Source organism: Pongo pygmaeus, chromosome 11 (genome assembly GCF_028885625.2).
Source record: "Pongo pygmaeus isolate AG05252 chromosome 11, NHGRI_mPonPyg2-v2.0_pri, whole genome shotgun sequence".
Classification (NCBI taxonomy): Eukaryota; Metazoa; Chordata; class Mammalia; order Primates; family Hominidae; genus Pongo; species Pongo pygmaeus.
Window position 1 is genome coordinate 132,596,194 of NC_072384.2, and position 23,220 is coordinate 132,619,413.

The 23,220-nt window shown below is 40.4% G+C and overlaps 1 protein-coding gene across 4 annotated transcripts in view; it reads left to right on the forward strand.

The window, feature by feature from the left end:
• Positions 1-23,220, forward strand: part of DIS3L2 (DIS3 like 3'-5' exoribonuclease 2) — a 373,065-nt gene that overhangs the window by 40,195 nt on the left and 309,650 nt on the right. For all 4 annotated transcript variants that reach the window (XM_054477505.2, XM_054477506.2, XM_054477507.2 and 1 more), the window contains exons 2-3: positions 16,214-16,358; positions 16,888-17,045. In XM_054477505.2, the coding sequence (XP_054333480.1) occupies positions 16,307-16,358; positions 16,888-17,045 (210 nt within the window). In that variant the 5' untranslated portion in view covers positions 16,214-16,306. The remainder of the gene's footprint in view (positions 1-16,213; positions 16,359-16,887; positions 17,046-23,220) is intronic.

Here is a 23,220-nt window from a genome sequence, read left to right on the forward strand (position 1 = left end):
GCCTCCCAAAGTGCTGGGACTACAGGCATGAGCCACTGTACCCGGCTTCTTTTTTTTTTTGTTTGTTAAACCGAATGGTATTCCATTGTGTATATATACTACATTTTGAAAATCCATTCACCCTTGCTGAGGATTTAGGTTGATTCCATATCTTGGCTATTGAGAATAATACTGTAATGAATGTGGGAGTGCAAATGTCTTTTTGATGTACTGATTTCATTTCCTTTGAATACATACCCAGAGATGGAATTCCTGGATCATAGGGTAGTTCTGTTTTTAATTTTTTGAGAAACCTCCAAACTGTTTTCCATAATGGCTGTAGTAATTTACATTTCCACCAACAGTGTACAAGGGTTCTCTTGCTCCACATCCTTGCTAACACTTGTTATCTTTTGTGTTTTCGATAATAGCCATTCTAGCAGGTATGAGGTAATATCTCACTGTGGTTTTAATTTGCATTCCCCTAATGATTAGTGATATTGAGCATTTTTTCATATACCTGTTGGTAATTTATGGGTCTTTTGAGAAATGTCTACCTAGATCCTTTTCCCATTTTTAAATTGGATTATTTGTTTTCTTGCAATTGATTGTTTGAGTTCCTTGTGCATTTTGGATATTAACTCTTTATTATATGTATGGTTTGCACATATATTCTCTCATTCATTGTCTCTTTGCTCTGTTGATTTTTTGCTTAACAGAGTCTTCTTAGCTTAGTGGAATGCCATTTGTCTTTTTTTTTTTTTTTTTTTTTTTTTGCTTTTGTTGCCTGTGCTTTTGTATTTTTAAAGAAAAAAAATCTTTGCCCTGATCAATGTCATGGAACTTTATTTAACTCCATGTTTTTTCCCAGTAGTTTTCAGTGTCAGGCCTTACATTTAAATCTTTAATTCTTTTTTTTTTTTTTTTTTTGAGATGGAGTTTTATTCTTATCACCGAGGCTGGAGTGCAGTGGCCCAGTCTTGGGTCACTGCAAGCTCCACCTCCCGGGTTCAAGCATTCTCTTGCCTCAGCCTCCTGAGTAGCTGGGATTACAGGCATGTGCCACCATGACCAGCAAATTTTTGTATTTTTAGTAGACACGGGTTTTCACCATATTGGTCAGGCTGGTCTCGAACTCCTGACCTCAGGTGATCCACCCACCTTGGCCTCCCAAAGTGCTGGGATTACAGGCTGAGACACTGCTCCTGGCCTCCTTTAATCCACTTTGACTTGGTTTTTGTATATGTTCTGAGATGAGTGTCTAATTTCATTCTTCTGCATATAGAAATCCAGTTCTCTTGGTACCATTTATTGAAGAGATTGTCCTTTCCCCACTATGTATTCTTGGCATCTTTTTGAGGGCCAATGGATAGTAAATGTGCGTTTTTATTTCTGGGCTTTCTATTCTGTTCCATTGCTCTGTGTGTCTGCCTTGATGCCAGTACTGTGCTGTTTTGATTACTGTAGGCTATATTTTGAGATCAGGTAGTGTGATGCCTCAGGCTTTACTCTTTTTGCTCAAGATTGCTTTGCCTATTTGGGGTCTTTTGTGATTCTATATGCATTTTAGGATTGCTTTTTCTATTTTTGTGAAAAATGTCATGGAATTTTGCTAGAGATTATATTGAATCTGTAGATTGCTTTGGGTAGTAAGGACACTGTTACAGTATTCCACAATCATGAACATGGGATATCTTTCCATTTTTTGGTGTCTTCTTCAGTTTATTTCATTAACATTTGTTGTGTTTTTCATTTTAAGTATAGTTAGCATAATTTCTTTCTATTTGAATTGCATTTTTAGGCCATTTCCCCCATTCTGGTTTATTTTATGTTGCTTTTTTTTGAGATGTGAAACATCATTGTGGTTCCAAAAGTCAGAACATGTAAAAAGGCATATTAAGTGAAGTGTTATTCCACATCCATTTCTTTTACCTAGTTGTCACCTGCCTCCCTTTCACTGTTCCCATCTACTCACTGTAGGTAGCCAGTCTCATTAGTTTCTAATTTACTGTGTTGTGTGTCTTTTTGCACAAATGATCGTATGTGTGTGTGTAACTCTTATTTTTTCTTTCTTTGTCATATAAAAGGAAGCATACCGTAGATTATCTTTTAGTTAATTCAGAAGCTCAGGAGTTGGTCAAAGTAGAACACTTCTGTGTGGTGAAATGAGTGGCCTCAACTAAATCAATTTATTGGAGGGGAGAGTAGGAACTTCATCAGGTTATGGTCAAGTTAAGCCTAGAACAGGAAGCAAGCCAGGCTCACCCAGGTATTCTGCCTTGGATTAAAAAGACACTAAATTATTTGGTAGCAGGGATCTTAAATGATAACAATTTCTCTTTCTTGACTCTACTCTAATCTAGACCTTTGTCCTCCAATCTAGAGGTTACCCTCTATGCCTAATGCACATTTGCTATCCTGGGGTCTCTTTTTTCTCTGTCGTCTTAGAAAATTCCTTTGCACTTTTTTTGTGCTGAATCTTCTCCTCATTGTGCTCCATATCATCCTCTATCTCAGTTTATTCTGTCATTTTGGTGGAGCACATCCTTTAGTAGCTTCATAAGAAAAAATAGAGGAAATTTTTTTTGGCCTGCTATTTTGAGAATGTCTTTATTCTACCCCCATACTTGATTGTTAGTTTGACTGCATATAGAATTGCAGATTAGAAATAATTTTCCTTAAAATTTTTTAAACTTTACTAATGTATAATTTACATACATTAAATATTTCCGGTGCTTAACATTTATTCCTGAAAATCCAGTTTTGCTCTGGTATCATTTCCCTTTAGCCTGAAGAACTCAGTATGGTGTTTCTTGTAGTACAGTGCTGCTGGTGATGGGCTTTCTCTTTTATCTGAAAAATGTCTTTGTTTTGCCTTCATTACTGAAGGATATTTTTGCTGGAAATAGGATTCAGGGCTGACAGTTTTTTTCTTTTAGCCCTTTAAAGATAAGTTATTCCATTGTCTTTGGCTGGCAGGAAAGATGACAATAAAAAATAAGGAATCTGCTGCCATTCAAAATGTTGTTCTGTTTGAGGTATTTCTTTTTATGTTGACTGCTTTAGATTTTCTCTGTATTGTTCGTTTGCAGCAGTTTAATTATGATGATATAGATATAATTTTTAAAACAATTTTCCTTTTTGGGGTTTACTCAGTTTATTGAATCTATGTATTTATGTTTTTCAGCAAATCTGGGATGTTTTTAGCCAATGTTTCGTCATTTTTTTGAGACCTGTTCTCTTCTTCTGGGAAATCAATTCCCCTTATTTATTTGTTTTTTTTTTTGAGACAGAGTCTTGCTCTGTTTCCTAGGCTGGAGTGCAGTGGCCTGATCTTGGCTCACTGCAACCTCTGCCTCCCAGGTTCAAGCAATTCTCATGCCTCACCCTCCCAAGTAGCTGAGATTACAGGCATGCGCCACCACATCCCGCTAACTTGTATTTTTAGTAAAGACAGGGTTTCACCATGTAGTCCAGGCTGGTCTCAAACTCCTGACTTCAGTTCATCCGCCCGCCTTGACCCCCCAAAGTGCTGGGATTAACAGACGTGACCCACCAGGCCAATTACCCTTATGTTTGACCTTTTGATATTGTCCTGTAAGTCCATAATACTTTATCTTTTTGTTCAGTCTTCTTTCTGTTTTTCAGATTGTATAATTTCTGTTGATAAAGTTTAAACTCCCTGAGTGTTTATTCTTTTACCTCTATTTTGCTATTGAGCTTATCCACTGAATTTTTTATTTCAGATATTGTATTTATTAATTTTAAATTTCTTTTTTTTTTTTTTTTTTCTTTTTGAGACTGGGTGTCACTCTGTTGCCCGGGCAGGATTGCAGTGGCATGGTCTTGGCTCAGTGCACCCTCCACCTCCTGGACTCAAGTGATCTGTCTACCTCAGCCTCCCAAGTAGCTGGGACTACAGGCATGTGCTACCACACCCAGCTAATTTTTGTGTTTTTAGTAGAGATGGGGTTTCACCATGTTGGCCACGCTGCTCTTGAATTCCTGGGCTCAAGTGATCTGCCTGTCTTAGTCTCCCAAAGTGCGAGGATTACAGGCATGAGCCACTGCACCTGGTCTAAAATTCTCATTTTTTAAAGTATGTTTTTATTTCTCTGTTGAGAGTTTCAATCTCTTCAGTCATTTCAAGTGTCTTTTCCTTTACCTCAGTGAGCGTAGTTATCAGAGCTGATGTAAAGTTCTTGTCTGATAATTCTAACATCTGAATCATTTTGAGGTTGGGATATGTAGTTTTCCCTTTAGAATGGATGTTTTCTGGGTTCTTAGTATGTCAAATAATTTTGGTTGTTTCTTGAATATTATTTTGTGTAGACTCTGAATTCTGTTAAATTCTTTTGAAGAATCTTGTATTTTTTTTTTTTAAATTTCACTAGCACTTAGCTTCAGACCCTGTTAGGCTCAGATTGTGTCTTGTCTCCTGTAGGCTTAAATCTCATTTGAAATCTTCTGTTGGCTTAAATCTCATTTGAAATTTTTAGGCCTTTATGATGTTGCGTTGAGTCTATCCTACACGTCTACACACCTAAGGGGTCAGCCTGAGACTTGAAGAGTCATAAGAATTAGGGGAGTCCCTTCTTCAGCTCTCTCCTCTTTTAGATTGCTACTGACCTCCACCTGTGGTCACTCTCCACCTGTGGTCCTTTCTTCTAGCCAGGCGCAGCCTATGGAATTTCTATTGAAGATTTAGCTGCCTGCATTGCACCAACCCTGTGATGGTGGCTTGCCCTTGGGACAAAACTTCTATTTCCCTCACCACAAATTTTATAAAAACTCATGAAATTCCCCCTACTACCAGTTACTTGTCCAGATTCCTACTCCTCCCAACAGCCTGCCTCCATTTGTTTACCCTTCAGAATCTATAGGTAGTCGTTTCTGATTTTTTTCCAGAGTTTATAATTGTTAACCCAATTTGTTTTTAAGTCATTTTTCTGGCTTTGATGGCAATCATAGTCTTTCCTAACTTACTGTTTTCATCAGTGATTCACCTAGTGTGATACTGAAAAACTTATAGTAAGAGATGTGCCTGGAAGGGTGGGTTAGATTATAGAGCTGCAGTGAGCAACCCTGAAGGGTTTTGAAAAGGCACTTTATGGCTGGGTGCGGTGGCTCATGCCTGTAATCCCAGCACTTTGAGGGGCCGAGGCAGGTGGATCACCTGAGGTCAGGAGTTCCAGACTAGCCTGGCCAACATGGCAAAACCCTGTCTCTACTAAAAATACAAAAATTAGCCGGGCATGGTGGCACACTCCTATAGTCCCAGCTACTTGGAGGCTGAGGCAGGAGAATTGCTTGAACCCGAGAGGCAGAGGTTGCAGTGAGCCAAGATCGTGCCACTGCACTCCAGCTTGGGCGACAGAGTGAGACTCTGCCTTGAAAAAAAAAAAAGAAAAAAGAAAATGAATTTTATAAAATATCTTCTATGTTGTAGGTGAAACATGGAGTGAGGAAAAGAGATTTGTGAGTGAGAGACCTGCTAAAAAACTATTGCCATCTTTATGGTACATACACAGTTGTAACAACCTGAATTCAGACAGTGCTAATTAAGTTGGAAAGGAAGGAATCTACTTAGGACTCATTTTGAAGGTAGAATAGACAGAATTTGGTAATAGAGTACTAATGGAGAAAAAGAAATTAGATGTCTACTGTTGCTGCCCAGGGATGATAATGATGTCATTAATCTGGATGTAGTATGCAGGTGGAAAATTTAGTTTGAGGAGAATAATAAATTGAATTAGAAACATGTGGCATTCAAAGTGCTTGCCAGTATTATTCAGCAGGATGTTGGAAAGTTAAAGAAGAGCTTTGAAGAGCAGAGCTGGAGATGAAAATTTAAAACTTTTTAAAAGAGAAGTGAGATGAGGTATAAGAGTAGAATCTTGTAAATGGTAGAAACCGAAGAGGTAAGTGAAAAAAAGAGGAGTCTGTAAGGAAATCTGTGAATTGTAGAGAGAGAAAGAGAAGAACCACAAGACTGTTGTGTTCTGGAGGCCAAGGGTGAAGAATTTGTATTACAAAGATATAGCTGATCAGTGGCATCCTGCACAAAAAACAAGCAAACTGAGAGAATGCCATTATTTAAGTAGTGAGGATTTTTCTTCCTAGGAATACAGAAAGCTTTACTTCATTATAGAGAAGATGATAGATGTCATATTCCAAAAGAGATTAAAGAGTATGTAATGGGAGAAATAGAGGTTGTGAGTCCAGACCACATTTTTAAACTTTGGCAGGGATGGGAATGAGAGAAATGGAATGATAGCTGGTAGCTTGAGGTGGGCAGAAGGGGAGCAGGGCCAGGTTCTTACATTGGTTGTGTGCTATTGGGAATACCCCAGTGGCAAGAATAATGGGTGTGTTAAAAGTTCTAGAGTAGATTAAAATAACATGAAGAACACACATTAAGAGGGTTAGGTTATAAATTAGGGAAATTTTCCCCTCTAAAATAGAAAGCGAGGATAGGTGCAGATATGGAGAAGTTTTGTCTGGGAGAAGAGTGAGTCCATATAGGAGAGAGTTGGGAATGAGAGAGTTAAGAGTGAGGTTGATACTTCCGCTCTCAGTTATGGCATAGAAAATAAGTGGAAACCTGGCTGGGCACAGTGACTCACGCCTGTAATCCTAGCGCTTTGGGAGGCCGAGGCGGGTGGATCACTTGAGGCCAGGAGTTAAAGACCAGCCTAGTTACCATGGTAAAACCCTGTCTCTACTAAAAATACAATGATTAGCCAAGCGGGGTGGCAGGCACCCATAATCCCAGCTACTTGGGAGGCTGAGGCAGGAGAATTACTTGAACCCAGAAGGCGGATGTTGCAATAAGCCAAGATTACGCCATTGCACTCCAGCCTGGGAGACAGAGCAAGACTCCATTTCAAACAAACAAACAAAAAAAGAAAATAATTGGAAACCAGTCTTCCATGAGACAACAATTAGAAACACCAAGCAAATACAGCCCTTCCCCTCAAAGTATTGAGAAATACTTTGAAAGTATTTGAGAGGTAATAAGAGTGTGTCTAGGAGAGAATAAAGGCTTAGAGATATAAGGTTAGTATTTGGGACTATTTTTTCTCCAGTGAACATTTGCTGAGTTTTTTTGAGGGATCAGCTGAAAAACTGAGCAGTACTTTTTTTTTTTTTTTTTCTTTTTTTGAGACAGGGTTTCACTTCTGCCCCCAGACTGGAGTGCAGTGGCCCAATCTTGGCTCACTGCAGCCTCCACCTCTCAGGCTCAAGTGTTTGTCCTGTCTCAGCCTCCTGAGTAGCTGGGACTACAGGTGTGCACCCCTGTGCCTGGCTAATTTTTGTATTTTTTGTAGAGACAGGGTCTTGCTATGTTGCCCAGGCTGGTCTTGAACTCCTGGCCTCAAGTGATCCACCCACCTTGGTCTCCCAAAGTGCTGGGATTACAGGTGTGAGCCACTGTGCCCAGCCTGAGTAGTAAATTTGATAGCCTTTTAGGGATAGAGGGATAAGAATTGGAATTTAGGCCCTGCTATTGTGGGTTGTGAGTGATCTTGGTGAATCACTCTTATTTGGTGTTGGTATCCTGAGGCGCCACAGCCTAGAAGTAGGGGTGAATTGGATGTAGATAGGCCCTCACAGGGACTGTTGCTCCACTTGGAATACCTTTAAACCCTGAAAATAGCTTGAGGTAATTTATTGTTTCAGGTGCTTGGCAGAAGCAAATGTTGTAAATTCTATTTGGAAGGTAACATTACTTGTTAATGTTACTATAAACATTCTGTAAATATAATGTCCAGCTCATAATTTTAAAAAATCAGCATTGCATGATCAAATAACATGAAAAAAATCAAGTACAAGCAACAGAAGATAGTATTGATCCATAGGGACTTCTGATATTGGAGTTTTTAGGAGCAGACTTAAATATACTATGCTTACCTTGTTCAAATATAAAAGACGAGATTCAGCATTCTTAGCAGAGAACTAGAAACTTGAAAAAATGAAAATTTTAGACTTGAAAACATAACTGAAATTGGGAACATAATGGATGGGTTTAAGAAGATTAGACAGAGCTGAAGGGAGAATTAGTGAAGTGGAAAAATTCAGAGAAAAAAGGATGGAAACTACTGAAGAGATTGAGGGAGACATAGAGACACTGAGGCGATCAAAAGTGTGTAATTGGAATCCTGACAAAGAGTTGAGAGAGAATGAGCAGAAGCAATATTTGAATAGAGAATGGCTGAAAACCTTAATAAAAAAACTTTCTAAAACTTATTAAAGTTATTAAGCAACAGATTCAAGAAACCTTACTGACACCAAGCAGGATAAAAAAAATCCATACCTTGGTCTAGTGTAGTAAATCTGTAGAAAACCAAAGATAAAGAGAAAAATTTCAAAATCTGCCAGGTTGGCGAGAAGAAATGTTATTCTTTCAAAGAACTGACAGTTAGATTAATGGCTGACTTCTCAATGAAACAATGGAGGCTGTAAGACAATGGAATGATACCTTCAGAGTATGAGAGTAAATAACAATCTAGAATTTTAAAACCTGAGAAAGGCTGGGTGTGGTGGCTCACATCTGTAGTCCCAGCACTTTAGAAGGCTGAGGTGGAAGGATTGCTTGAACCTAGGAGTTCAAGACCAGCCTGGGCAACATAGTGAGACAACATCTCTTCAAAAAATAAAAAAATAAAAAATTAGGTGGATGTGATGACATATGCGTGTAATCCTAGCTACTCAGGAGGCTAAGGCAGGAGGATCGCTTGAACCTGGGAGTTTGAGGTTACAGAGGTATGATCGTGCTACTGCACTCCAGTCTGGGTGACAGAGCTCTCTACAAAAGGAAACCCAACCTCTTCCCCAACAAACCTGAGAGAATGTCCATTATGAATAAAGATGAAATACAAATGTTTCAAACTTGACAGTTTTTCAGTTGTACTAGTCACTCTAAAATTGCTCCAAAGACGTAGCTAGTGACTACGATATTGGCCAACACAGATGAAGAACACTTTCACCATATTAGAAAGGACAGGTATTAAGAAAATACAAGAGAATATTTTGAACAACATTCTACTCCCACTGTGAAATGTTAGATGAAATTGAGAAATTCCTATAGAAATGCAAATTAATAAAATTGATTCAAGAATAAATTTAAAAAATATGAACTATCTTATCTGTTTACAAGATTTAGTTTTTTTCTTCTGATGCCTTTCTTTGGCTATGGTATCGAGGGAATACTGTCATAACAGAATGAGTTCTCTATTTTCTGGAAGAGTTGTAAAGGATTTGATGATATTTTTTTCTTTCGATGTTTGGTAGAATACACCAGTGAAGACATTTGAGCCTGAAGTTTTCTTTATTGGAAGATTTTAAATTAATAATTCAATTTATTTACTGGTTGTATGTCTATTCAGATTTTCTACTACCTTTTTTTTGGAGACAGGGTCTCCCTCTGTCACTTGGGCTGGAGTTCAGTGGTGTAATCACAGCTCACACTCACTACAGCTTTGATCTCCCAGGCTTAGGTGATCTTCCCACCTCAGCCACCAGAGTAGCTGGGACTACAGGTGTATGCCACCATGTCCATCTAATTTTTTGTACTTTTTTTTTTTTTAAATAGGGCTGGGGTTTTGCCATATTGCTGTGGCTGTTCTCAAACTCCTGGGTTCAAGCAATCTGCCTGTCTTGGCCTCTGAAAGTGCTGGGATTACAGGTGTGAGCCACCACACCTGGCCAAATTTTCTCTTTTTGACTCAGTTTTAGTAATTTTTGTTTCTGGGAATTTGTCCATTTTTTTCTAAGTTTATTGTATTCCTTTATAATCCTTTTAATTTCTGTAAGGTTTATAGAGATGTCCTCTCTTTCATTTCTATTCTATGGTCACCCTGTGGAGGCAGAAAATAACCCTCCCAGTTAACAGGTAGGATGTCTATGCTGGAAGCACTCCACATGCCAACAAAATTTGAGAGAAATTTTATTATTCACCCAAGAGACTTCTGGGGATGGTAGGGTTAGTACAAGTGGGTCTGGCCTGCCTTGAGTTAGAAAGAGGGAGTGGGTTATGCCTTTATAATGGCTGGGGTGCTGGGGAGTTCCCATGTGCAGGCTGAGGATCGGCAAAACTTGAATTTTCCCCTGGGGCCAAAGGCAAGGCACATGTGGACTTTCTTATTAGCCTGATCAGTTGTGGGTTCAAAAGGAGAAAAGTGAGGTGAGGCTTAACATAAGTCAGTGGTCAGACATCAAAAATTTAAAAAATGGAGTGAGACTCCTTATTACAATTCTTGATTTTGGAATTAAAAGAAAATTTCCTTGTTCTTTCTTTTCTTCAGATTGTATAACCTTAATTCACCTACCTTCAAATTTATTGGTTATTTCTTCTGCCAGCTTAATCCTCCTCTTGAGCTTCTCTAGTGAATTTTTCATTTCAGTTGTTGTCTTTCCACTTGAAATTTCCATTTGGCTCTTTTTTATAATTTCTCTTTGTTAATATTCTGTTTGCTGAGTCATTGTCATCATAGTTTCCTTTATTTTAAAAGTGTTTTCTTTTAGTTCTTTGAATATATTTATAATAGCTGCTTTGAAGTCCTATTGTCTAACTTCAAAATCTAGGCTCCCCTAGAGATAGCTTTTATTGAAACTGTTCCCCTTCCATGTATGGGTCACACTTTTCTGATTCTTTGCATATCTTATGAAAACTGGATATTTTTGATAATATATTCTGTATTCTGATTTCCTTCTCCCCAGAGTTAGAGGTGGTTGCTCTTTTTGTTTGTTTAGTGACTTGGCTGGACTAATTAATTCCATGGAGTCTGTTTCTCCATGGAGTGTGTGTGTGAGACTGCTGATGTCTCTGCTTAGCTCATCCTTTCTTGTTTTTATTTTTCAGTATGGCTGTCAAGTATTGCCCCCTGGGTCAGCATATCTTAGTGGTCAGCCTATGATTGGTCAGAGGTTGTGTTTAAATTCCTTGAAACAATGAGCTTCCCTTTGTCATTGGTTTTTGTGAGGCTTGGAGAATGCATTCAAAGTTCAGAAAGTCTGCCTGGGTTTTACTTTCTCCATTTGCAAGGCCTCGTCTTTTTCCAGGAATGAGCAGCTTGCTGTGGCCCTAACATTTCTTTCCTTCATATTTGCAGTCTTGTGCATGTGGACAGTCTTCCAGACCAGCAGGAAAACATAGATTTTTATCAAGGCCCAGTCTGGCTGTCTCATTCCTTAGTTCTCCACTTTAAATTTCTGGTTGGTCTGCTGATCTGTTGCTTGCGCTGACTGGCATTGCAAACTCAAGTTAGCTGTAATATTGGCTTTCCCTCCTTTTTTGCCCTTGAAATCACTTTTTGACAATACCTATGGGCATGGAATTCTTCTCCAAATTAATTTAGCTCCCTCTGGCAGTGGAGCTTCCTGTCATCACAGCTTGTCCTACCCTGGTAGCTTCTGTACCAAGGAATTGGGAGCGAGTGTGGGATGATAGGAGCCCCAGGCTAAAACACCACACTCTTCACTGTTCTTACCAAGATTCAGTAGATTTTCTTGGACCAGCACTTCTCAAATTTGTTGTAATGTTTTTGATCAATATCAAGATCTTTAAATAGTTTTAACAATGTCAGTTTTATCGTTGCTTTAGGGGTTAATATTTGTCAAACTCCTCATTCAACCATCTGGGTATCCTTTCCCCTGCCCCCTCCCTTTCTCTCTATCTTTACTCTCTGTGTGTGTCTCCCTGTCTCTGTCTCTCATTTTTGAACATTTAAATTTTATTCAAACTGAAATTTATTTTGGAATATGTTATGAAGTAGGGATTTATTGGTTTTTTTTTTAAATGGTGTTAAGTAGTGTCTTAATACTTGTTGATTAATCCATGTACTTCTTACTGATTTGTAATATAAATGGTTTATTTTTCTAATCTCATTGAGATTTATTTTAATTTTGCCCTTTTTTTTTTTTTTTCTTAATCAATAGTCATCTTTTGCTTGTTTTTCCCATCTTTTGCTTTCCATTGGCTCATCTTTTTCCCTCTCTAAACCTGTCTTTGGACTTTATCTCTTTGAGTTTCCTTCGCTATTCGGCTTCATACATTCCATTTGCTCTGATACTCGTAAGTACTAGGCCTAGGCTAAGACAAGTGAGATGCATAAGGCGCAAAAGTTCTAGGAAGCTCTCACTCCTGGGTCCTGCAAGTGTGGGATTGGTACTCATAGAACTTTGCGTTTTCAAATTTTGCACCCTAAGTGCCTGGCTTGCCCCATTGTAGTCCTGGCCCTGCTACTCATGCTTCTCACTGGTATATATTTGTTGTAACCTGACTTCTGTCCCAAATAGGCTTCATTTATTCCAATTTTTGAGCCTTTGCTATGTACTCTGCATTGTGCTAGGTTTTGGGGAATACAAAGGGTCTCAAGACACCGTTTATTTCACCCAGAAGCCTTCTTCAGATTTGCCCTTAGTGAGGTCTAGTGCCTTTTCCCCATTCCTCATCCTTCCTGCCTTCTTGTACCATGTGACATTATTGACCACTATTGCCTGTTCATCCTAATGTCAGCCCAGCTCTTAAGAATGTATAACTATTTCCATGGTAGGACACCTTTTCTAGGGACCAGTGGGCTGTTGGGCAGTGTATCAGTGGCCCTCATTCTGGAAGTTAGTAAGGATTGGAAACTGGCCCATGCTTTCAATGTGTCAAGGTAGGAGTGCCCAGGGACTTGTTCAGGCTTAATGGGCCTTTATAACTATGTCACAGGGAATAGAAGATTTCTTGTTTGTTCATTTTCTTTCTTTCTTTTTTTTTTTTTTTTTTGAGAAGGAGTTTTGTTCTTGTTGCCCAGGCTGGAGTGCAATGGCACAATCTCAGCTCACTGCAACCTCCGCCTCCCAGGTTCAAGCAATTCTCCTGCCTTAGCCTCCTGAGTAGCTGGGATTACAGGCATGCACCACCACGCATACTAATTTTGTGTTTTTTTAGTAGAGACAGGGTTTCTCCATGTTGGTCAGGCTGGTCTGGAACTCCCGACCACAGGTGATCTGCCCGCCTTGGCCTCCCAAAGTGCTGGGATTACAGGCGTGAGCCACTGTGCCTGCCTGTTTGTTCATTTTTCTTTTTTGAGACAGTCTCATTCTGTCGCCCAGGCTGGAGTGCACAGTCTTGGCTCACTGCAACCTCTGCCTCCTGGGTTCAAGCAATTCTTGTGCCTCAGCCACCTGAGTAGTTGGGATTACAGGCGCATGCCACCTCGCCCAGCTAATTTTTTGTATTTCTAGTAGACACCGGGTTTCGCCATGTTGCCCAGTCTGGTCTTGAACTCCTGAGCTCAGGCAGTCTGTCCGCCTTGGCCTCCCAAAGTGTTAGGACTACAGGTGTGAGCCACCATGCCCAGCCATTGTTTGTTCATTTTCTACTTAGCATTTTATATACTCAGGGTCTTTCCATCTCCTTCTAGTGCTTTGGTACCCAAATGTGGCCTTTACTGCCTGCCTAGCTGTCCGGCTTATTCTTGCCAATTTTGTTTTCTCAGTCCTACATTCTTCCCCCATTCTTTGCTGACTTGTTTTTAATGTAGTTTCCTGGTATGACCCTGCTCTGCTTGGTGTTCTCATTGATTGTTCATGAAAACAAATTCATCCATTCATTTATGGAGCAGCTTTTGAGCACCTATTCTATCCTAGGTGCTGTGGGAGCCGCCAGAGTTACAATGACAAACCCAATCAAACATTCCTTGTCTCCCTGAGCTAAAGAGACAAGTTAGGTGTTAATTACAGAAACTGGGATAACTGCTGTGAAGGAAAGATACAGATGCAGCTGACCTAGGGACACTGGAATTGAAATCTGTCCGCTCATCTCACTTACCTGGCAGTAACTCCCCTTCATTTTGAACTTTTGCCTGAATCAGGATTGACATGTAATGCCCCATTTTCAATTCCAGCGCTTGTTTTTGGGTTGTTGGCAGTTTGCTCTCGACCCCTCGCCCCAACCAAGGCTGCCGCATTTGTATTCTTAGTCACTAGTGGGAGCATACCCTGATCATGGATCTGTCCTCACTTGGGAGCTCTTTTCTCTTTTTTTTCTTAATGCCTGCCCCTGTTGGTTCTTTTCCTACATCTTTATTAGCTTCTTTGTTATATTTTATACTTCTTTACATTTCCTAAAAGTTGCCCTAACCCAGATTTTGTCAGGGTAAGAGTGCCCAGGACTTCTACAGGGTTACTAGGCCTTCACAATGATGTCACGGGGAAGGGAATGTTGCTTGTTCATTCCTTGTCCTATGCCCTCCTCTGCATCTGCGTACCCTTTCTTGGCAATCTCATCCATTCTTGAACACTCTGTGTTACCATCTTTATGCAAATGACTGGCTAATTTCTCTCTCTCTTTTGCTTCCGTTTTCAAGTATTTGGTGGATTGCTCCATGTGGAGGTATATAATTCTCCAAGTAGAATTAATCATCTTCTTTAACTTTACCAACTCCCAGTCTCCTACCTAGAAATCTCACACAACCACTCCCACCTTGCTCACTTCCAGACATGCCTGGTTGCTAGGTGGTGCCACTTTGTCCTGTGTAATACCATGGTAAGGACCTCTTCTTTTCAGTGTCCTGAACTCAAGTTCGGGTCTTCCTTTCCTTTCACCTGTCTGTTCTGATTTTCTCCTAAGATGCATCTGCTGCTAGTATCTGTCAACTCCAGATGACTCTGAGTCCTGTACCAGGTTAATTTTTCCTGAAACAATTCTAATCTGTTGTTTTTCTCTTCTGCTCATTCATGCTTTGAAAACTCCCTAGTGCTTTTGAAAAACTGGCCTAGTTTTTTAGACCTTCCAACTTGTTTTAATTTCCTTGCCACTGCTTCCCTTCATATAGGCTGGACCCTATCCAAATGGAATTAATTTTGCGAGAACTCGCCTGTATTTTCTGTTTGCGCCTCTATTTTTATTTCCTTTTGCCAACAGTATGCTTTCCTCACACTCTTAGTTCTTCAAAATCTCTCCTAAAGTACTCTCAGGTTTCCTGACCTGGAGATACTCTTTCTCTCCTATCATCTGTACATTTATCCACATTTTAAAAAAACATAGTGCTTACCACTTATCCTTCATTTTGTCTAGTGTAGTGCCTTGAAGAAATATGTGTGAAATTAATGAGTGGATAAATGCATTTCTGTATTAAGCCCTCAGACAGTCTTGACTCCTCCATCTGCCTTTCCCATTCCCTTGCTGTTTATATAAGGCCATCTCTTTCTCTCTCTTCTTTCAACTGGATTGGCTTTATCTGTGAATCTCTTTATCTTTCCCTAAGTGGCCTATTATCCTTTGTCTCCATTGCTTTTCTTCTGCTGAGTTAGTATTAATTTCAATTTAAAGAGAAATTACATCATTTTGGTGAAGGATGTGTGTGGGAAATATAGAGGAAATGGAAGCTAGTGTTCAGAATGACATCTTGATTCATTTTGTGGGAACTCAGGCTGCCCACAAAAATTTCAAATATAGACTTGACTCCTGGGCTGGTGGCCAGCAGAGACTAGAAAGTAGAAGTTGTGATGACATGTTCAGCATCCAGGTGGGAGGCCAGGGGCCAGCTGTAGGGCCCCACATTCCAGCCTGCTGATCCTGGCAGCTGCTCTTATACTTAGATACAGCTGTTTGAGCTTCTGATGAGACAACTGGTTTGAGGTGATGGCAGGTAAGAGTAGGGGAAGAGACGTCTAATTACAGTATTGCCATGTTTTGAAAGCGTGTGAATCATCTGGGGCTCCCTGCATAGTTTGGGACATCAAGTTGTGACAATGAATTAGGTTTTGTTGGTGGATTCTAAGGAATTGACTTACTTGGTTTCATAGAGGTATATCATTTGTCCGGAGTTGGACTTAGTAAATGCCACATATTGAGCCCCAGTTTAGTACCTATTCCATTACAGCTTTTAGATTCTAGATGTTTATTATCACTTTTCAAAACTATATTTCTTTATATTTTTGTGCATTTCACAAGCGAATAGAACCGCAGGATTCCTTATTTTTCACATTATTGCCCCATTTGTGGAGATGTTTAGTTGAAGTGGCCCAAAGAAGCAGTCTGGTGGTGCCTGTGAGGGTGAAGGCCTTGAAAAGAAACTCGAGACAGATGGTGTGCTTGACTAACTGCCCCAGAGAATGTGATGCCAGAACCCCGGAGGGGCACCATGTTGCCTTTGCCATTGAACTACTAAATTTCTGAGAGGACAGAGGAGGCTACAGCTTAACCGCTCTCCAATTACCAATCTCTTCTTGGTTTCAGCGAATGACAACAGAGCTGCTCAAGGCGGGAACTCTGAGCTGAGCAGTGGAGGTTTCCCTGGATCTGGAGAGAAGAGTGACCTTGGAGCCAATAATGAGCCATCCTGACTACAGAATGAACCTCCGGCCCCTGGGGACCCCCAGAGGTAGTAAAAGGAAAATGGAGTCTGCCTGAATAACTGGAGAACTGAAATGAAAGTGGAATGGGTGTGAAGTGGAGGGTGTCTTTTAGGACTGAGGGCTACTATAATTCTTTTAGTAACCTGTTAAGTATCCTGTGTGATTTATTCTAGAATTAGATGTGGTTTCTTGCTGTCTTAATTTATTGTTGTATTAAGTACAGCTGTTTAATTTCCTCTAGAAAAGTGGCAATCTTTTAGTAATTTCTATTTTCAAAAAGTTTATGTCTATAAATAGCAAAGAATACTGAGCTCATTATTCAGATTATGTTCCATGCGTGTTGTGCTGATTTAAAACTCAAGTCTCATCTGTGTATATTTTATTCATGTTTTCTTAGCCACTCTTTCCTTTTTGTTATTGTTCAAAATCACCATCAGGGAGTTTCAGTCTCTTGTTGGTCTCTTTAAATAATAATTGTAAAAAGGTATAATATCTCCAGTTTTAAAAATACACAGATGTTTGAGGAAAGAGTTGATTGCTGCCTCCTGTTTCTAGGTGTGTCTTCTGTGGCTGGTCCACATGACATTGGTGCTTCGCCAGGTGACAAAAAGTCAAAGAACAAGTCCACACGAGGGAAGAAAAAGAGCATATTTGAAACTTACATGTCCAAGGAGGATGTTTCGGAAGGCTTGAAGAGAGGAACACTCATCCAGGTGCTTAAAATCTACTGGAAGGCTATTCTCTGAATATGTAGAATCCAAAACAATCTATTAAACTATTTCCTGTTCTGTGCTATATGCTTTCAGAGAGATGATGATGTAACAGGTGCAGGGCTGTTATGATGGCATAACAGAGATGATGAGGTAACAGATTCTTCTTAGAACTACAGTACATTTAGAGGTAATAAGCACCACAAGACAGGACGGGCAAAGTGCACTGAGATTTGAGAGGAGGGAACCACTATTTCCCATTAGGATTGCCTAGAGATGCTTTATTGGAAGTGACATATTTGAGCCAGGCCATGGATTGGTGCAGTTTGAATAAGTGAAGATAAGAGAGAGCTTTACAAATGTAGGGACCAGTGTGAGCTACTACAATAGAAGTGAGAAATTGGGTTTGGATATACGAAACATTGAATAGTTCAGGTTTTCTGGAGCATGTGGATGCTGAACGACGGAGAAAAATGGATGAGGTTGGAAAGGAAGCAGTAAACAACAATAGACAGTATTTGTTGAGTGCTTTATACTTTACAAACTATGTTTACAAGCTAGTTCAGTGGTTTGGCTGAACAAATGTTTATGGAGCATCCATTGTGAGCCAGGAACAGTTATGGTTAGAATAAGTGTGCAGCATGGGTGCCTTTGACATGGAGGTAGACAAGATTGCCTTGCTGTACTTCAGCTTGCAGCCCAGTGGTGGGAGGCAGTCATGTGAACAGATGATTTGGGGATAAAATGGCAAGTACTCAGATAAAAGGGTGACCAGGGTATATGGCAAAATATTGGGGGGAAACGGGGAAACTGTGTAGGCTGAGGTTCTGGAGAGGCTTCCTGGAGTTGGTGACCCTCGTGGTAGGTATTGAGGGTCTAGTTTGGGCCTATCAGATGAGTGATATGTGTGTGGGAGGTATGGAGAGGCAGTGGTGCTAACAAAAACGTGAACTTGTGAAACAACATGGAGTATGGCAGCTTAGGCCTCCTTGGGCATAAACTATCAGGCAGGTGGTAGGCTGGGGAGGGAGGCAGGGCCACATATTCTGTGAATTAAGTCTATTTCATAATACTTTCATTAGTATAGAAATATTGCCATGTGCTACCTGGCTCACTTGAAAATGCTGTGTTCCGTTTTCTCTTATTCTGAGAGCCCAGCTTCTGTATTTGTGTTTTTGGCTGAAGATCTAACCAATTTACAGATACTGTCATCTTCTCTTCCCTTTTGTCCCCTCCCTCCCTCCCTCCCTCCCTTCCTTCCTCCCTTCCTTCCTTCCTTCCTTCCTTCACCTTTCTTTACCTTTCTGTATTTATCTGTGGTCAAGTGCACACATGATCGATAGAAGAAAGAAAACTGTCTTTTAAAAAATGAGTTGGTTTTTCTGATTCTTGGAGCACTCTTGGTGGTTTTAATTTATTATTTATTTATTTTTTGAGAAAGTCTCACTCTTTTGCCCAGGCTGGAGTGCAGTACAATCTTGGCTCACTGCAGCCTCTGCCTCCTGGATTCAAGCGATTCTTGTGTCTCAGCCTCCTGAGTAGTTAGGATTACAGAAGGTAAAAATTAGTCATGCCATCATGCCTGGCTAATTTTTGTATTTTTAGTAGAGATGGGGTTTCACCATGTTGGCCAGGCTGGTCTTGAACTCCTGACCTCAAGTGATCCTCCTGCCTTAGCCTCCCAAAGTGCTGGGATTACAGGTGTGAGCCACCACACCCAGCCCTATTGGTGTTTCTTTTTTTTAAAGCTTTCCCTGGATTTATTTGACAAGGCCTCTCTTAAGAGAGATGAAGCTGCATTTGGATGTTAGTCCATTCATTAATCCATTCATTTGCTCTTCATCATTCAGCCCATATCCCAAACACCATTTTATCTGTAAGTTTCTTGGCCCTCCTCTTGTTTCACGTAGGAGGACCCATTGTGCCTTTCCATTCTCATCCTCCTGCACTCTCCTCCAGGAACACTCTCCTCCATTCACCCTGAGCCTTCCAGTCTTTTCCTCTAAAAACTGTGCTACTTGATGTCTCTGTGACTTTGTGCATGCTCTTCCTGGTGCTTGGAATGCTTTCTCCTGCTGTCTTTATGTAATGGTGCTTACCTTTTAAGTCCCTGCCTAAATGTTACCCACTTTGAGAAGCCTCATTTTAATTCTCCAGGTAGAGTTGGCTGTTAGTGTTTTCCTGTAGTTGACTTTTTTGTTTTCCCTTTATTCTAAACTTACCACCATTTCTTGGCTTTTATGTTTCCCCCAAATAGACTATTCATGTCCTTGATGGCAGGGTCACGTCTTGTTCCAGAAGTTAGCTCAGTGCCTGGCGTTTGACTGTTGCTTAATACATTTATATTGAATAAATATTTACTTACTGACTGAATAAAGGATCCAGATACTGTCTTTTGAAGAAGAGTGGGGGGAACTTCAGTTTTTAGAACTTGAAAGAAAACTAGCCTAGAATTTTGGCTATAGAATTATACCTGTCTAGAGATAAGGAGAGGACAGCGTTCTGCAATGGTATTAGCTTCAGCTCCCTTTTAGTTTTTTATTTTGAAGCAACTCGTTGCTGATACTCAAACAAAACAAAACAAAAATCTGATCAATATAACAACTCTAATTCCCAGGAGTTTGTAAGTGATTCCTTCTGGCCTGTGACATCATGGGACTCTGCAGCCAGGGCCTCCCCCCAACATATGAGAACAGTTGTTCTTTGCAGATGGGAAAAGGAATGGGTTCCAGATATGAGGTCACCGTGTGAAATATACAACACTGTAAATAAGATTTTCATAGGCAGAGAAACAGAGTCCATCTGCTGCTTGATATAAACTTTATGTGTGCAAGCCTTGCGGGGTAAGGTAAAAGGCCAGACAAGAAAGGATGTTTTAATGCTGATGGAGAAAATTAAGTGTATTAGAGATACTTATAAACTTTTGTTAACTTTTGTATTCAAACTCATCTCTTTTGACCTCTTTTTTTTCTCCCTATCCAGAGAAGAAACTTTTATCGAGAGATTGTAGGGGGATTTAAAAAAAACAGGAGTAGAGTATTTTTATTTTGTTTTCAATACCTTAACTAATACTTTGACATTTCATTAGTATTTTTTCCTATGTGGGAAGAGGAGACCACAGTCTCCTCTTTCCAGTGTTTGAAATGGCAATAACAGTAACACATGATCATGTACATGTAGTTTTGAAGTTTAAAAAATAATAATAAATTCTCACATCAAAAAATGTATTTCATTTCTCTCTTCATAGGTAGAGTACTGAGAGGTTGTTATAGGAGATGTTGGGAGAGATTAGAGTAGGGGATAGACAAGCCTGGAAGGGGCTCCAGTTTAGGGTGATGAGCAAGGTGACATGGGTATGAACATGGTAGAATTGGCTGTTTCAGATCCCAAAAGATGCTTTGGCTAAAGGAAGTTCAGGCTAAGTCTCCAGAGCTGTCTTAGTCATGATGTCAGAGTTCCTCTTAGAATAGAATATTGGTGTGAAGTTGTTATTGGCTCTCTGAAAAATCCTAGTCCAGGAAGATAGAGGACAGGATGAACTAGTTTCTAGGATCTTCACCATTTGTTAAGAGTGAAATCAGGCAGGGTGTGGTGGCTCACGCCTGTAATCCCAGCACTTTAGAAGGCTGAGGTGGGAAGATTGCTTGAGGCCAGAAGTTTAAGACCAGCCTAGGCAACATAGTGAGACTTCATCTGTACAAAATAAAAATCAGCCAGGCATGGTGATGTACACCTGTATTCCTAGCTACTGGGGAGGCTGAGGCAGGAGGATCGCTTGAGTCCTGGAGTTGGAGGCTATGGTAAGTCATGATCATGCCATTGTGCTCCAGCCTGGGCAACAGAGTGAGACCCTGTCTCTTTTTTTTTTTTTTTTTTTTAAAGAGTAAAATCAGCTGGAGAATACTTGGGGATGAATTAAAGATGAGGGGAATAGATGTGATGTTACAGTGGAATGCCCAGTCGCTTAGAAGGGAGAGGTGATATTCATAACATTAATACTGGGGGTGATGAGAGAACTTTAGCTCTGCAGGCATTAATTAATTAATTAGTGCAACAAATGTTTCTTGACTTCTTACTCAGTGCCAAGCATATACCAGTGAGCAAGTTAGGCAAGTCACTGGGGAGGTAAGGAAAAACAACTAAAGAAAAAGAGAAGAAATTATAGACTGATCATTGCTAATAAGGAAATGGGAAGGGTGAGAGAGAATAATTAGAGAGAGCCTCTTTAGTAGGGTTGTTAGGGAAAGCCTCTGTGAGATGATCTGTGGGTTATCTGAGATGAGAATGAATCAGCCAATTGAAGAATGGGGAGAAGAACATAGGTGGAGAGCTCAGCTAGTAGAACAGCAGCAAGCAGAAGAAGGCTTGGTGTTTCTGAGAAATGAGAAGGAAGCCTGTTGGAACATTGTGAGCAAAGGGAGTTGTATTATGGGACAAGTGGAGAGTTAGGCAGCAGCCAAGTCATGTAGGGTCTCTAGGCTATGCTGGAGAATTGGATTTTGTTCAAAGAGCAGCAGGAAGTCACTGAAGGCTGTTAAGCAGGGGAAGAAAATAATCTGTTTCATGCTTTGAACATACCTCTCTGGGAATTGTGAGATGAATAGAGTGGAAGCTGAGAGGCCACTCAGGAAGCTATCAAAGTAAACCAGGTCAGAAAACATGGAGATGGGAACAAGAAAGTGGCAGTGAAGATGGAGAGGAGTGGATGGATGGATGTGGGGCTAGAACTGATGTGACATGGTGATGGATGAGATATGGAAGGTGAGGCAGAGGGAGGCATCCCTGATGCTTGCTGAGTTTTCGAATTGAGCAGCTGGCTGGCTGATGTTGCCATTAACCAAGACAGAGAAAAGCAAGGGTTGGAATGTGGTGCTGAGTTTTTGGGCAAGAGGGATAGCTGGCATACATGAGTGAAGAGGCCCTGGTGGTGACCGTGGCAAACAGAGAGAGAGGCTGTTCACAGTAGTTGAGAGCATGGAGTCTGGAGCCACATTGTCTGGCCTTGAATGTGATGTGAAAGCGGGCAATTTTCTTAACCGCTCAGTGCCTCAGTTTCCTCATCTGTAAAAACAAGGATAATAGTATCTACCTCATAGGGTTGTTGTGAGGGTTAAATTAGCTGATCGATACAAAGCTCTTCAAAGAGTGTGTGGCATGTTGTATGCCTGCGTAAGTGGCACTTGAGTTTTGTTTTTATTACTGTAAGAGGAGCGTCTGTTATTCAGGTTAGGTGGTTGCTGTCATTTGGAGAACCCTGTTCAAAGCTGTTAGATCTTATGATTTTTCAAGAATATCTGGAAATATGTATTTTATATGTGTGAAATTCCTCAGTTTTAAGGACTCTCAACAAGCCAAATACAGTATGTTTGTGATTGCCGGTTAGACTGATTTAGCCCAGTTGTGTGGTGGTTTTCTATGGTACTGTTTAGCTCGTTGGGTATAGGAAGGGAGAAAGCAGATAGCTGGGGTTAGTTGAGAGTAGAGAATCAAGGGTAAAATCTTCAAGGCCTTTTGCTGGTTGAGTATCAGAGTAAGAGGTTTGTTCAGGATTTGCAACGTTAATAGATAATGACAGGCCATGGCAATTAGGTGGCTAGAGAAGGGAGTAAACAGTGGGAGGACAATGAATGGTGACAATGTGGTCACAGGTTTGGGTTGGAGATCTTAGTGAAATTGAAGAGTTGTTGAAGTGGGGTTTCTACCATAAGTAGACAGAAGATTGCCATCGGAAAGTGCGATATTTGAATTTTTTTTTTTTGAAGTAGTGTCATTAGTAGTGCTGACGGGATCCAGGCTGTGAATGTGGGAGAGAGTAGGTGGGGTAGGGGAGCAAATGGTAGTTAGAGTGACAGGCTAGGGTTGCTTGGTCTTCAACATGGATGTGAAGTCCCAAAAATATATATAGTAGTGAGGATAGAGAGGAAGGCAGTGAGCTGCTAGTCAAAATGTTAGTGAATTGGAGCTTTGACCCACCCATAAATTTGAGGATGACAGCACCAAGGAGGTGCTAATGGTATGAACTTCAAAGGATCTGGGATTTTTGAAAGAGAATGGAGGAAAAAATACTTTTAAAGCCATGATGGGGAAGCAAAGAGACCTTCCTCCCCTGGTCCCTGAGGTACATGGGTTATGAGAGATAAAATAGACTCCCTTTGAGAGCACTTGAGAGAAGCAATAA